The 13,417-nt window shown below is 24.5% G+C and overlaps 2 protein-coding genes and 1 long non-coding RNA gene across 3 annotated transcripts in view; 2 read left to right on the top strand and 1 right to left on the bottom strand.

Annotated features, from left to right (window-relative positions):
* Ptr (patched domain-containing protein) overlaps positions 1 to 5,481 on the bottom strand; it is a 28,925-nt gene extending 23,444 nt beyond the window's left edge. Inside the window, exon 1 of the mRNA XM_086905940.1 lies at positions 5,203 to 5,481. The gene's annotated coding sequence lies outside the window, so the exon portion shown is untranslated. The remainder of the gene's footprint in view (positions 1 to 5,202) is intronic.
* LOC147657900 (uncharacterized) lies at positions 366 to 1,998 on the top strand. The gene is made up of 3 exons (XR_015291514.1): positions 366 to 783; positions 937 to 1,618; positions 1,745 to 1,998. It is a non-coding gene; the product is annotated as an uncharacterized LOC147657900 (long non-coding RNA).
* Positions 5,482 to 9,190: 3,709 nt separating the features above from the next.
* On the top strand, positions 9,191 to 13,392 carry LOC100869034 (2-phosphoxylose phosphatase 1). The gene is made up of 4 exons (XM_003694090.4): positions 9,191 to 10,370; positions 10,887 to 11,054; positions 11,194 to 11,759; positions 11,830 to 13,392. The coding sequence occupies exons 1-4, from the start codon at positions 10,280 to 10,282 to the stop codon at positions 12,568 to 12,570; spliced, it is 1,566 nt and encodes a 521-aa protein (XP_003694138.2). The 5' UTR covers positions 9,191 to 10,279; the 3' UTR covers positions 12,571 to 13,392.
* Positions 13,393 to 13,417: the final 25 nt, after the last annotated feature.

Here is a 13,417-nt window from a genome sequence, read left to right as displayed (position 1 = left end):
AAATCTCTTTTAACACTTGCTTTTTTGACTCAGAAGTCAATTTTTCTTTTATTCATTTCTTTTTTTAAGTTTGAGAAATTTATAGTATTTCTTCTTACATTTTTTAATTAATCACATTCTATTAAGGTTTTTAAAATCCTTTTGTAAGTCTTCAATTACAAAATGAAAGATAATATACATATATAATCGATGTATGTTGTTAATTAATGAAATAGTTCATAATTAAATAAATAATTTTCTTCTTAAAATTTATTCAATATCTCCTAAAAAATATTAAAATATTAAATATAATTAAAAATAGTTATTAAAAATATTTAATTAGATATTTATTTATATTAAATCACTGTTTTTTTTATTCTCTTTTGTCTAATAAAAGATAAAAATAAAAGATTTTCATGAGTCACTAATAAAATATTTTACTCTATATCACATGCAATATTTAATTATTGATTATTGGTCTATATCTCATTAAACAGTTTGTTGAGACAAATCAAAATAGCGTTATTTACAGTTTTTATAGCTCATATAAATTATATTATTTTGAGTTAAATATAAAAAATACTAAATATATTAAAAATAATTAATAATTTCACTTTCTTCGTCGTTTCGTAAGTCACTTATTTATGTTATGCAGAAAATATTAAAATATCAATATGTTAGTATGAATAGTATGAATAGCTTAGAATAGTAACAACGTGCTAATTGGAGGAACTTCGTCGTGAAATTGGTTATCCTCGTGATCGACACGTATAGAGATGACAGACATGCTGCAGCCAGATAAAAGTAAGTTTGTACGAGCAAATAAATTCGTAGTCATACTATTCAAAAAATATTATATTTTATTTCAATATAAAATGATAAGTTGAAATAGATTAAAGACCAGAAACTTGAAATTCTTTGATTAAATAAAGTCTCATTTGTCACTAATTGTAACAGGTCTAACAACCTGAACTTCACTGCAAGAGAATGTAAAGAAAATATCGATTATTCGAGTATAATCGATTTCATGCTTCGTGTGATGTTCATACCGTTATTAATTTGCTTAGATAGTGTATAATAAATAAAAAAATTAATTGATTACAACTTCCTGTATGTTAGCAAACTATTTTAAATAATTTTTATATGTAATTTCCATTATTAATTATTTTAATAAGTTAATATTGTAAACTTATAATAATATTTACTATCGTAATAGTTACTTTACGTGAATTGTCTACAAAAATCAAGAACACAAAAAAAATTTCCATAAATTAAAATAAAAATTAAATTATTATAATATATTATAATTTTTCAAACTCTAAAATGAATTATGAGATCTAAATGATAATAAAAATATCGATGAATAAAATATTAAACAAATCTTTTTCATTCTGAAATTTTCTCTCATATTAAGATTTTTAAAAAAATAAAATTAAATTGAATAATTTAATAAATTAAAAATAAATTGAAAAATTGTAAATGAAATAATATATTGATGTATGTAATATTTATCCTTGAGAGTTTATGTGAATTACATACCTTCCAGAATCATATTTTTTATTCTGCTGGTGCAAAATATCTTGCAGTTTGATATAATGTAGTTTCTAAAATCATCAGCACGTGACTCATGTCTAATCAGGTGTGTTACATATTATATTATACAAAAATCAATACAAATGTACTATCTTATTTAAATAAGATAGAAGATACAATGTTTTTTTCTTTCCTTTCGAATTTTCTTATGCTGATTTTATTTTGTTTCTAGTATCATGAGCGACTATATCTCGTATCAAAATGATTCTCTGCAATCAATAAATTAAATTCTCTGATATCTCTTCCGGTTTGAAAGCATGCTCCAATGAAGGGAAATGGTGAGGTTCATTTTTCGTGACAATGGAGAGAGTATTCATTTCCTTTCATCCTTTTTCCGCTTCTCTTGGCTTTCCAGAAATTTTATTCCTTTTTGCGAAGGTTTGTGGAATTAAGACATAATAAGAAAACATATTTTTCTATAGGTTTGTTCTTTTATTTTTTTTTTATATATTTTATTTTAATTTATTTTTAAATAAAAAGAATTAATTAGAATAATTTTAAAAAATAATATATGTTATAGATTACAATTAAAAAATAGAAATTAATAAATGATAAATAAATATAAATATAAAAATAAAAATGAAGATACAAAAATCTAAAGCAATTTAAATAAAAACATGAGATTAAATATCATATATTCATGCAATATCATGAATAATCTCTTCAAATAATAAAAGTAATTCATCTAAATAAGATTAATTATTCATATAAATAAATGCTTAAACTTTAGAATTTCTTGAAAAGAAAATTCCAAAAGATTCCTAGCAAAAGCTATTACTTAAGTTCGACATGATTTCCAATTTCAATATCGGAACAATAACTATGGAGACTTTCTACCGATTTTGGTCATTTGCCGGTGATTTATGCGATCGAATAAAATTTATGGGCCATTAACCGCGCACCTGTTTCCAGAGTCTTTTACAACCAATCACGATAGTTGCGATTATGAGAGTACTTTATTGTGAAAGTGATTTGTATTGTGAAAACTCTTCTGTATTTCCGAATATTGTTTCTTAAGAAAATTTAAGAATTATTTCTTAAGAAAATAGTATTATTCATTTTTTCCTTATTTCTAGGCTTCTATATTTTGATTACAATAAAGTAGAAAAACATCTCTGAGAATTTAAACAAAATTAGAATTTAAATACAACATTTAATTTCAAGATTCCAATTTAATTCAATTTATCTTGACTTGATTCAATTTCATATTACAAATAATTAGAATTTTGACATGAGATAGGAAAAAAACTTATAAAACTATTAAACTTATAATTCACTTTTTTTTAAATTCATGAAAATTTTCTTTCTATTTCTAATTTTTATAAAGTATTAAATTTTACTAAAAATAAATTATGATTTATCTTAATATCGTACTTATGTAACTTTTTTATAATCTATAGAATTTTCGAAATAATAATCGCGAATTTTATAAGTCATTTCACAAAAAAAGGGAACATATATAAAATATTTATAACATAATATCAACTAATCTAACAAAACTCTGGAAAATTTATTCAGTCTATTTAAATTTAAAGAATATATTTAGGAAGGACTTATATTTCTTCCAAAAGTAATAAAAGAACGAATAATTTATCATCCAAGATCCTAGGTTAAATTAGATTCTAGAAAAACGAGCGCAGAACCGTTTAATTCATTCGACCGATGTTAAAAATGAAATTGTCCATAATCCATTGCAAGCCATTAAACGTTCACGACGTAATAAACTTTTCTCCAGAGAAACAACATTGATCACACGCTTCCTATTTCATAATGTAAAATAAAATAAAATCCTGAAAATACCAACTCTATTATTTACAATAATTTTCTTACTTTCTCAATTAATATTAGTAATGAATATCTTTAAGAATATCAAAACACTTTTTTTCCACTATTTTTCCATTTTTCTTATTCTGTCGATTAATATTGAGATTTATATTATTTATACCAATCGAACAACGACACAGGTTTAAAAAACGATGTAAAAATAGAGCTCCCTCGACTTAATGATTCGCAAGTTCCCCTCTGAACCGAGGTCAACAGTTTGTTACGGGGATCGTCCCTCAAGGGGATATAAACACCCGCGGTTGATTGACCCGTCGCCGCGACGCACATTCAACAGCTGCATACCTTCGCCGCGTAACAAGAACAATCGAGTGCATTAAATGTAATGGCAACTTGATGATACTTGAGATACGATTCACTAACCATCTTCTATAGAAAAACGGTATATACAATTGATAACAAAATGGGAAATTCGTAAATATTGAATTGAAATGAAGACTTGAAAAATTATATAAAATTTTGAGATATAAAAATTTCTAGGAAAGTTTTGAAAAAATTTTGAGAACATTTGAATTATACGAGATGGATTTTTTGAAAAATTCTCAGATTTTTGAAGTTTTTAAAAAACTTTAAAAATAATTTTAAGAGAGAAGATTCAGGAAAACCTTTAAAAAATACAAAGAATTTTTAAATTACTATAGAAAATGAATCTGAAAAATTCTTAGATTTCAAATAATTTTAAAAAGACAATTCTAATGTCTATAAAGAAGAATCTTAAAAAACTTTGAATTATGATAAAAAAATTCTAAGGCATTATAAAAAATTTTAGAAAACATATTTTTTTTTGAAAAAAAACATATAATATATTACATTCTTGAATATAAAAATTATTAATAATAATAGTTAATATATAATTTTAGAATATTATAGAATGTTTTGGGAAGTTTTATATTATAAAAATTAGTTTAAAACTTTAAAAATGTATTAAATAAATATAATAAATTTTTTAAATAATCTTTAAGAAACTTAAGATCTCAGGAAATCGAGAGAATTCAATATTACATAATAGAAAGGGTAACGTGGAATAAATTCAGCATAAAGTTCTCGTAGCAATAAGGAAGTTTCCTGTTTATGCTCGATAACGGCAAACCTGTTAAATTATTAGTTACAGAGTTAGAAACGATGTGGTTTGTTTTTAAATAGTAAAAGTTTACATTCTCTCAGATTGAAATAGAAATCCAATACTTAATAAATAATCTATTATCAAAAAAAAAAAATATTAATATGAACAAATCGAAGATTTAGATAATAATGATAGTTTATTCTATATAGATTTCATTTGTAATTTTTCAATTTAGTTTTCTATATAAATACAATTTAAAAATTCGAGTTTAATTGAGATAATATTTATTTAAAAATATTTAATACTTAATTTTTAACTTTAATTTTAATTTTACTTCACTTTGATTTCTAGTCAATTAAGATATCTTCTCGCAATTAAGATCTGATTAATTTATCATCATATAGTATTTTTACTTTATAATTTTTTTTTACAAGAGTGTTAAAAAATTTCATATAGAAAAATATTGAAGCATCCTCATTAACTTTTGCAGAATCATTTTCAATTGAGTAAATTATTGTTTTAAACAATTCAAATATATATCAATTCAAATTTAATTCAAATATAATATCAAAAAGAATTACATTTAAATGAATGCTTAGAGAATAACATATAACATAAAGTATAATTAAAATAATTAAAAATAAAAATCAAAAATTTCTTAAATATTGAATAATACTTATATTCCATATGGTTTTTTTTAATATTTTAAAAAAAATATAACAAACCTTGTTTTACAATGATCAGAATCCCGTTACTGAAAAATCGTCGTTCCACGTGGACTATTGATTATCTTCGAAGAACACTAAGTACGAAGAACACCGGAAGTATAGTTAACAAAATATTCCTCTTGTAATAATGTTTCACCTGCACGTTTTTTGGCACCGGCGTGTCATCGTCGACGACGCAAACAATCAGAAACGAAACACACCACACAAAAAATCGAAACGCGACTACTCGACTTGCTTCGCCGCGGAACGCTAAATTCGAACTGATCACCGCGCGCTTCAAGTTCTCCTACTACAACTATGAGTGCGCGGCGATCGTCGACTTTCGTTCAGTCTTGAAACCATTCGCCCCACTTTGTAAGTTTCCACCATAATTTCTCACTTTCCTTGTCTGTGAATTTCTTCTTCCAATTATATATGGTTTTCTTTTGGATAATTATAGATGTTATCAATGAAAAAAGATAAAAAAGATATAATCATTTTTCCTTCCTCTCTTTATTTTTTTTTCAATCTATAATTAAAATTTCATTAATTTTGTAAGAATAGAAAAATAAGAAAATACCAAATATCACATAGACATTTTGTTTCATTTTATATTTCCATTTTTTAACTTTTCATCATTTTAAAAAATGGTTTTTTCTTTCAACCTTTCTTTTAACATATATTTTGTTTAAAAAATCTTACAAATTTGAAGCTATTTAATTCCATAGAAATAAGAAAAAAAAATAATAATGTAGAAAATATTAAGAATGTATATTCATTCATGAGAATGATTGCATGAATGCGGTAGAAAGGGACCAATTCACGAATCTCGCAGCGGACGAACGAATAAAACGCACAGCATCCACGCTAGACGGAAGTAATGAACGTTACTACGCTTATCTAGTTTGATACTTCCTTCCCAGCTTACAGGCATTTATACAAGAGCGTAGGCAGACTTTCTATGGATATTATCGTAATTATCATTTAGTTCAATTAATATCTCTAATTGTAATTTTTCTTATTTTAAAATATAATTTTATATTACATTTTAAAATATTATATTATATTTTATTTTTAATAAATTATTGAATAATATCAATTATATTATACAACTGGTAATCTTGAATATGTTTTATAAAAAATGTTTTATAAAAAATTATTATTTTGTAAAATACTTATTATTATTGAATGAAATGAAAAATCTTATTAAAAATAAAGAATAGTTCCCAAAAAAGAATAAGAATAATATATATTAAGAATAATATTGCTTATACATAAACAAAAATAATTATTTTTCACAAGTAACTGAATTCTTGATTTACATTAAACCATGATAATTTCCATGAGATTTCCTTTTTATTATTGAATAATCACTTCAATATATAATTTCTACTGACGTCATTGTTATAAATGATCTATAATCGATTTGATCAATAAGCAGCATCGTTAATTTCTATGTAATCCTAATTGAAATTTCAAATTCTCATATAATAGTAATAGCATAATATTAACATCAATTTTATTATTCATTATGTTATTTTTAAATATTTATAGAATATGTGATTGCATCTGAAATATCAAAAGATTATTTTTTAATAAATTACATTACATTTTCAAAGAAAAAGATGATATATAGTCACAGATGATAATCATAAGTTTTTGTAATATCTAGAATAAAAATTAATATTTCTATATTTTTTATTTACCCAAATACTTAAAACAGTTTTAAAAAGAAAAATTATTATATCTTCTTAATGTTGACTTTAAAATGTAGTAATAAAATAATTTTAACATTCTCTATTAAATAAAATTTCATTTTAAACATCCATATTTTGGATCATAAAATTCCAAATCCATATTAACTCTATTTAAATTACAAACATATTTTATTATTTTATTTCATTTTATTTTCGTTTATATTTCACTAAGAAAAAAATATTCGCTGATTGCAATTTAGATAATGCTCATATTTAACGCAATAATTTATATTTTAGTAAAATGAATTTTGTTGAAATCGTGCATGCTCTCAGAGGTTGTAGAGCATTAAGAAAAATCAAAATCAGTATGAATATGAATCAGGATATTTTCATATAATGATTTTCTTCATTTTTTCGATATCACAAAAATTTGTAATGATTTTTTGCTTTTTCGAATCAAATTCTTTTGCGAAATCTTCGTAATATAAAATATACTCATTCAAAAAAAAAAAAAAAAAAATAAAATAATTCATATTACCATAACTTCATACAATGAAATTTAATTTCATAATGATGTAACTCTGTTGATTATTCAATAATCATAATCGTTATGCTTGATCTTGTAACCTTGACAAGATCATTGCCACCGTGGCGATGGCACGAGAAACAATCAGTGATTATCTGCGTCTCTATTATGGAATGCCCTGCATTTAATTGTATTTAATAGCTATTTATGCGAATGTGCCAGATCAAATGGATTTGATATGTTTTATAAAATGGCCGGTCAAGGATTATCATATTACGAGAATTCACGATTCATTATCTTATTTATCACTTTATTATTAATATTCTTATATTTGGTTTTATAGTATTTTTTTTTATTTAATTTTATTGTTATTATCCCATTCAATTATTTTGTATAGATCCTTGAAAATCTAGTTCAAAGACTTCTATTTATGATCAAGAAATCATAATCAGAATTTTTATAATCAGAATTTTCATGTCCCTATATCAATCTAAATTTCAATTCGATAAAAAAATCTTGATTTCTATTGTTTCGCAATAGAAATATATTATTTTCCCAATAATCATCACTCTTATTTCAAAAAATAATAATAAATTAAACAATGAAAAATAAAAATTTTTATAATTTCATTACTTCTTTACAATAGATTTGTACAAAAGATAAACTTCATATCTGATATCAATTTTTCAAACATTATCCTAGACTTTGATAAATGTACTCTGTAAAAAGTACTCTATGTTTTATTTGATTAACATATTCCTTTCGATTATTAATTACATCTTTTATTTTTCAATGATCTAACAGCATGTATTATACATGTAAAATTTCATTTTCTTATATTTAGAAAAATCTTTATAGTCATGTTTTTGAATGTATCAAACAACGATGAGGAAACGAATGTTGACGTAATTTAAAAGTAGATAAAACACGTGTTTAATGTAAATTCTATTTAAGACTGATGTAGTTGATGGTTAGTCTAGAACTTTTATATCATATACCATTCAGTTATTATCCATGTAGTTCACCTTGTGAAATTACAATCAAATCTGTTTATATTGTCTGTCTAATTGTCAATTTATATATCTAGAGATTCCTTTTCCCTATAGATGGATGTTGAACAACTAAAAATAATAAAAAACGAATCAATATTAGTCTAAAATATATATTGTGGAATTGTCTTCTAAGCATTTTAGTTATTTGATGGATTCGTTTATTATCTATTTCCTTAGTTAATAAATATCGAAATATAATTTTTTTTCAAATTATTAAAATTAACTTGAAAGCATCAATGGAACATTTTCTAAAATTTGTCAATTTCCAAAATGGATAAGATGAAATTCAGTATGTCTGAAATTGGAAATAGATATGGTAGCGCCTGCGCTCTTAACTCACCTATTATTTTCATCTTTTTTTATGAGATAAACTTGAGTTTGATAAATATTTGCATAATAAATATTATTGCAATTAATCCTAAAATATAAATTTGTACATATATCTGTGTAAAAAAAATGATGTTAATTACGATATGATAACAATACGATAATTAAACATTTTTTATATTAAATTTTTTATATAAATATTATAACTGAGAATATTGAATAATTAAAAAAGTTTTATTTATTTTTGATGATCAATTTCCTATCCTGGGATAATCTTATTTTATTTTATATCTACTTATAAATCATTGGATGTCGCGCACTTTCATTGAAATTTCTTCGCAGCTTTCCCTACCGCGGATCGAAATGGATTTAAAACGAAGGCTAGACCAATCAGGTTACATCTTGCGCGCACGCGTATTTTGATAACCTACTCTTGTAACAAGGAACGCGTATCTGCCGTAGCCACAGAAAAATGTTTAGTAAGATCGTAGCTTCGGTTAATCGTGAATGATTTTTTTCAAATCTTGTTTGACGAAGTAAAATAACAAAGATGTGAAAAGTGATAATTTCTATGATTTCTAAAATGTCATCGAAGTGTATCTCCGTTAATCCACATTTTTTATATGCTAATTGAACTTCAATTCAATCAATATTATTGTAAAAATGGACAGTTGTAAATATAAAAGTTTGGCAATAACTATTGAAGAAGGATAAATGATTTCTAAAGAAAAGAGAAGATTTATGCGGAATCATTTTCGCGATAAAAAAATTTTTAAGAGAAAGATTGTTCATTGATCCTGTTAATTTCTTCTTTCACAATTGTTTACAGAAGACAACGAATCTGAAAGTATAAAATTAATATATGAACAAATAGCTTTGTGAGAGAAAAAAGAGGTTCTTGCATTCGATACTAACCTGACTCAACAGAATGCGAGTATTGAAATACCTGATATGCTTTTCATATTTAGAAATTTTTAAGATATATATATAAACATTAATTCGTAAAATATTAAAAAAAAATCAACAAAATTAAAAAAAAAATCCAACGAGAATTTGTCAATATTATATATTTACATTCTTATAACCAACCATGATGAAGAACAATAATTAGCTTAGCTGTTCAACACCTTTAGCAGCAATAAATCAAAAAATAAACTAACGAATAATTAATAATAAAATAAAATTAGTATAAAGAAATGTCAGAAGATAGGCAATTTGCATTCACCAATGTGTTCTGGTTGGAACCGTTATCGTGGAAAATCATAAAAAATTTGTTTTATAATATCGTTTATAAGATTTTGATTTCTGTAGATTTTTCAAAAGTTATTGAAATAAAATTATGCAGAATCGCTAAACAGAAAGGATGCAGTTTGGAGAAGTGTCGTTGAACCGGATTTATTCTGGTTATTTGATTCGCTGTTATTATCAACGTCCTCGTCATCGAGGTCGTGAAATTCAAGAAAGACCTGGCTGGATCCAAGGTCAGCCACAGGATGTTGGCGGAAATGGTCCGTCTTTCATACCAGCATCGAGCATTTTATTGCTATGTGATTCTGAGTGTATGGATTTTTCTTCTTGTTGCTGGTAATTAAAGAAAATCTCGACAGTTATTTTTTTTATTTTTTATGTATATTATGTATATTATGTATATTCTATTTTTTAAATACATTATTTATAATTTTAGTTGTATATTTAATTTTTATTAAAACTAATTTATTATATTTCTTTTATTTTTTATATTATTTTATGGAATAACGTGATAGTTTAATTATGGTTTTTTTTAGAAAACTCTTTTGATATATCTATAGATATCAATACGCTATTTTATCTTAACATAAGCGCTTGAAAGTAAACACGCGAGACAATGCGATTAACTAGTGCATACACGATTTCATGTTATCGACTTCGTTAATCTGGTGTTAGACGTATATATATGTATAAATATTTAAAATTATCTTTATCATCTGATGTTTTTCTTTCTACTTTTTTCTGAGTAAAAAATTGACTGTGAATTTATTCCTTATATGAATTTATTCATTATAAATATATATATAAAATTCTAAAATATAATTAATAAAATTGCATTATTAATTTTTATAGGTATGTACAAATATATTGGTATAGATGAAAAAAATTCTATGCAAGCTAGAGTTATAGAAAATGATATTTCCATAAGAGAATTCCCAAGAAATTTAAAAGTTGATGTGAAAACCAAAAAAATATTTCGATTTTGTAATCCTCCTAATGAAATTACAACAGAAACAGAAGGTTTGTATAAAATAAATAAAATAAATAAAATGTTTATAATATTAGTAAATTATGAATAATAATAGTATTATTAAGTTATTTTAAATTAATAAAAAATAAATGATTAATGAAAAATGAAAATAATGATTCTCATTTTTAGGAAAATTAGATGGAAATTTAACATTAGGAGGAATTTTAGTGTTTATTCGACATGGAGACAGAGGCCCTTTAGCACATATTCGAAATATAAGCTTAGTGAATTGTGGTGGAGATTTTAGTTCCATACCTGAATTAGAAAATTTATATCATAATTATGTAAATTTTTTACAAAATGTTTCTAGCTATTCCAGAACTGCTTGGGCACAATTTTTAGGACCATTTCATGGTTTTCCAATGCTGCCCAGCAATTCTAAAGATTGCAAAATTGGTCAACTAACAACCCTTGGCATTGGACAATTATTAAAAACTGGAATTATACTTAAAAATGCTTATTATCATAAATTGAATTTGGGAAATAATTCTATATCCAATAAGGATATTATTGTATATAGCACTAGGTATCGAAGGACAGTTCAAAGTGCAGTTGCATTGCTATATGCTCTATTAGAAACAGATGGTTTCCAGAATTTAGCTAAAATTACTATGCAAGAAAGTCAAAGCTATGCTTTTTGTAATACAGACTGTGCATGTCCTGCTGCTGAAAAATTTTACAAGCAATATCTAAAAGTAATTACTTAAATATCTAAAGGTTTTTATCATGAATTTGATATTGAATTTCTTAAAATACTTCTTACAGGAAATGTCAGATCACTTGAAATCTCATCCAGCAGTGGCTGATCTTATACGACAAGCTTCTAATGCAGTCTTTGAAATTCCTGATCAAGCCCAGATGACAGATTCTAATACCTTGAAGGATGCATTGTTAACTTATATCTGCCATGGTGCTTCTCTACCTTGCATAGACTTTAATACTCAAAGGATTTGCGTGAAAACTGAACATGTAACAAGCTTGTTCACTTATACAGAATGGGAATCTAAGCAAGTGGCAAAAAATAATAGTCGTAGAAAATATGGATTGCTAAGAGCTTATGGATTACTTCGAAATATCGTTTCCTATATGCTACGGATTATTTCTGAAGCTAAACCGAAAATAGTTTTATATTCTGGTCATGATAAAACATTAGAATACCTCGCAACTGCTCTCGGTATATTTTCTGACAAATTGACAATGCCGCATTATGCTTCTCGCTTCGTGATCGAAGTTTATCGAATAAATCCGAAGAATGAAAATCACGTAGCTAGCGATTTCTATTTTCGAGTAGTGATCAATGGTAAAGATTTTACTCAGAAAATTCCATTCTGCAAGAATGCAAATTTTTATAGTATCAGTTATATCGAACGCAATGAAATAGAAAAACGCAAAGATTCAAAATTGTGCCCAATCGAGACAATCATCAGACAACTTCACGATGATTATTTCGGACCATTTAATGCAACTAATTTTAAAGATGCATGCACTAATCATAAATATGGATAGTTTAAACGTGGTAAATTTATTAAAATGATGATTAAAATGATAAATTATCGATTGTTTATTTAATTTTTTTGTGAAATTGATGAAATGAAAAATAATCAAAAATTAAAAATTGAATATTCTACAAATTCTCATAAACTAGAAGTGAAATGTAATTGGTGCAAATTCAAATTTTCATGAAGTCAAACAAAATAATAAATCTTAATATTCTACATCTTAATATTTTACAAAGAAAGTATTAAAAATATATTACGAAGAATCTCGGCAAATTTCTTTTATTATTAAAGCTTTATCATGTAAATCTCAAAGTATAAAATATAAAAAATAATAGTAAAATTTGCATTAGATACTGTCTTCGAACAAATAAGAAAAAGGAAGCCTTATATTCTTAGATTATATCTTACAAAATCGAATATAGCTTTAAATATACATACAAAGCTAAATGATTGCCATATATATTTTATCACATGTCTTAATGTACATATGTAAATAACTTTTATCAAATGGAAATTGTGTTTATTGTTTTTAAAATTGTTGAAAAAATTAAAATGTAGTTCCCCATCTTTACTACAATTAAATAATATTATTTTCCTTGTTAACATTAAATTAATTCTTGTTATACTTAAAATGGACCAAAATCCTTGTATAAGAATAATCATCACACTCAAGTGCTGTTAAATTTACGTATCTATTTAGAAAAAAACTGCACGGTTCAAATTTATTGCAAAGTTGTACAAATCAATATTTATCCAAAAGATATACAAGACAATGTCAAATTAAATTATAGATACATTTTTTGTTAAAATACATATTTATCATAAATTATATTATTGAAGGATGATTTATTAAT

This window comes from Apis florea, unplaced genomic scaffold (assembly GCF_048593485.1).
Source record: "Apis florea isolate Af1SG1 unplaced genomic scaffold, ASM4859348v1 contig_2492_pilon, whole genome shotgun sequence".
In the NCBI taxonomy this organism is placed as follows: Eukaryota; Metazoa; Arthropoda; class Insecta; order Hymenoptera; family Apidae; genus Apis; species Apis florea.
This window is presented reverse-complemented; position numbering and strand designations above follow the sequence as displayed.

What these genes read in the sequence shown, in the direction of transcription:
- LOC100869034 (XM_003694090.4), top strand. Translation starts at nt 10,280, where the DNA reads ATGTTGGCGGAAATGGTCCGTCTTTCATACCAGCATCGAGCATTTTAT. An exon ending in GATTTTTCTTCTTGTTGCTG is followed by an intron (nt 10,371 to 10,886) that starts GTAATTAAAGAA and finishes TAATTTTTATAG; the next exon opens with GTATGTACAAATATATTGGT. An exon ending in TTTACAAGCAATATCTAAAA is followed by an intron (nt 11,760 to 11,829) that starts GTAATTACTTAA and finishes TACTTCTTACAG; the next exon opens with GAAATGTCAGATCACTTGAA.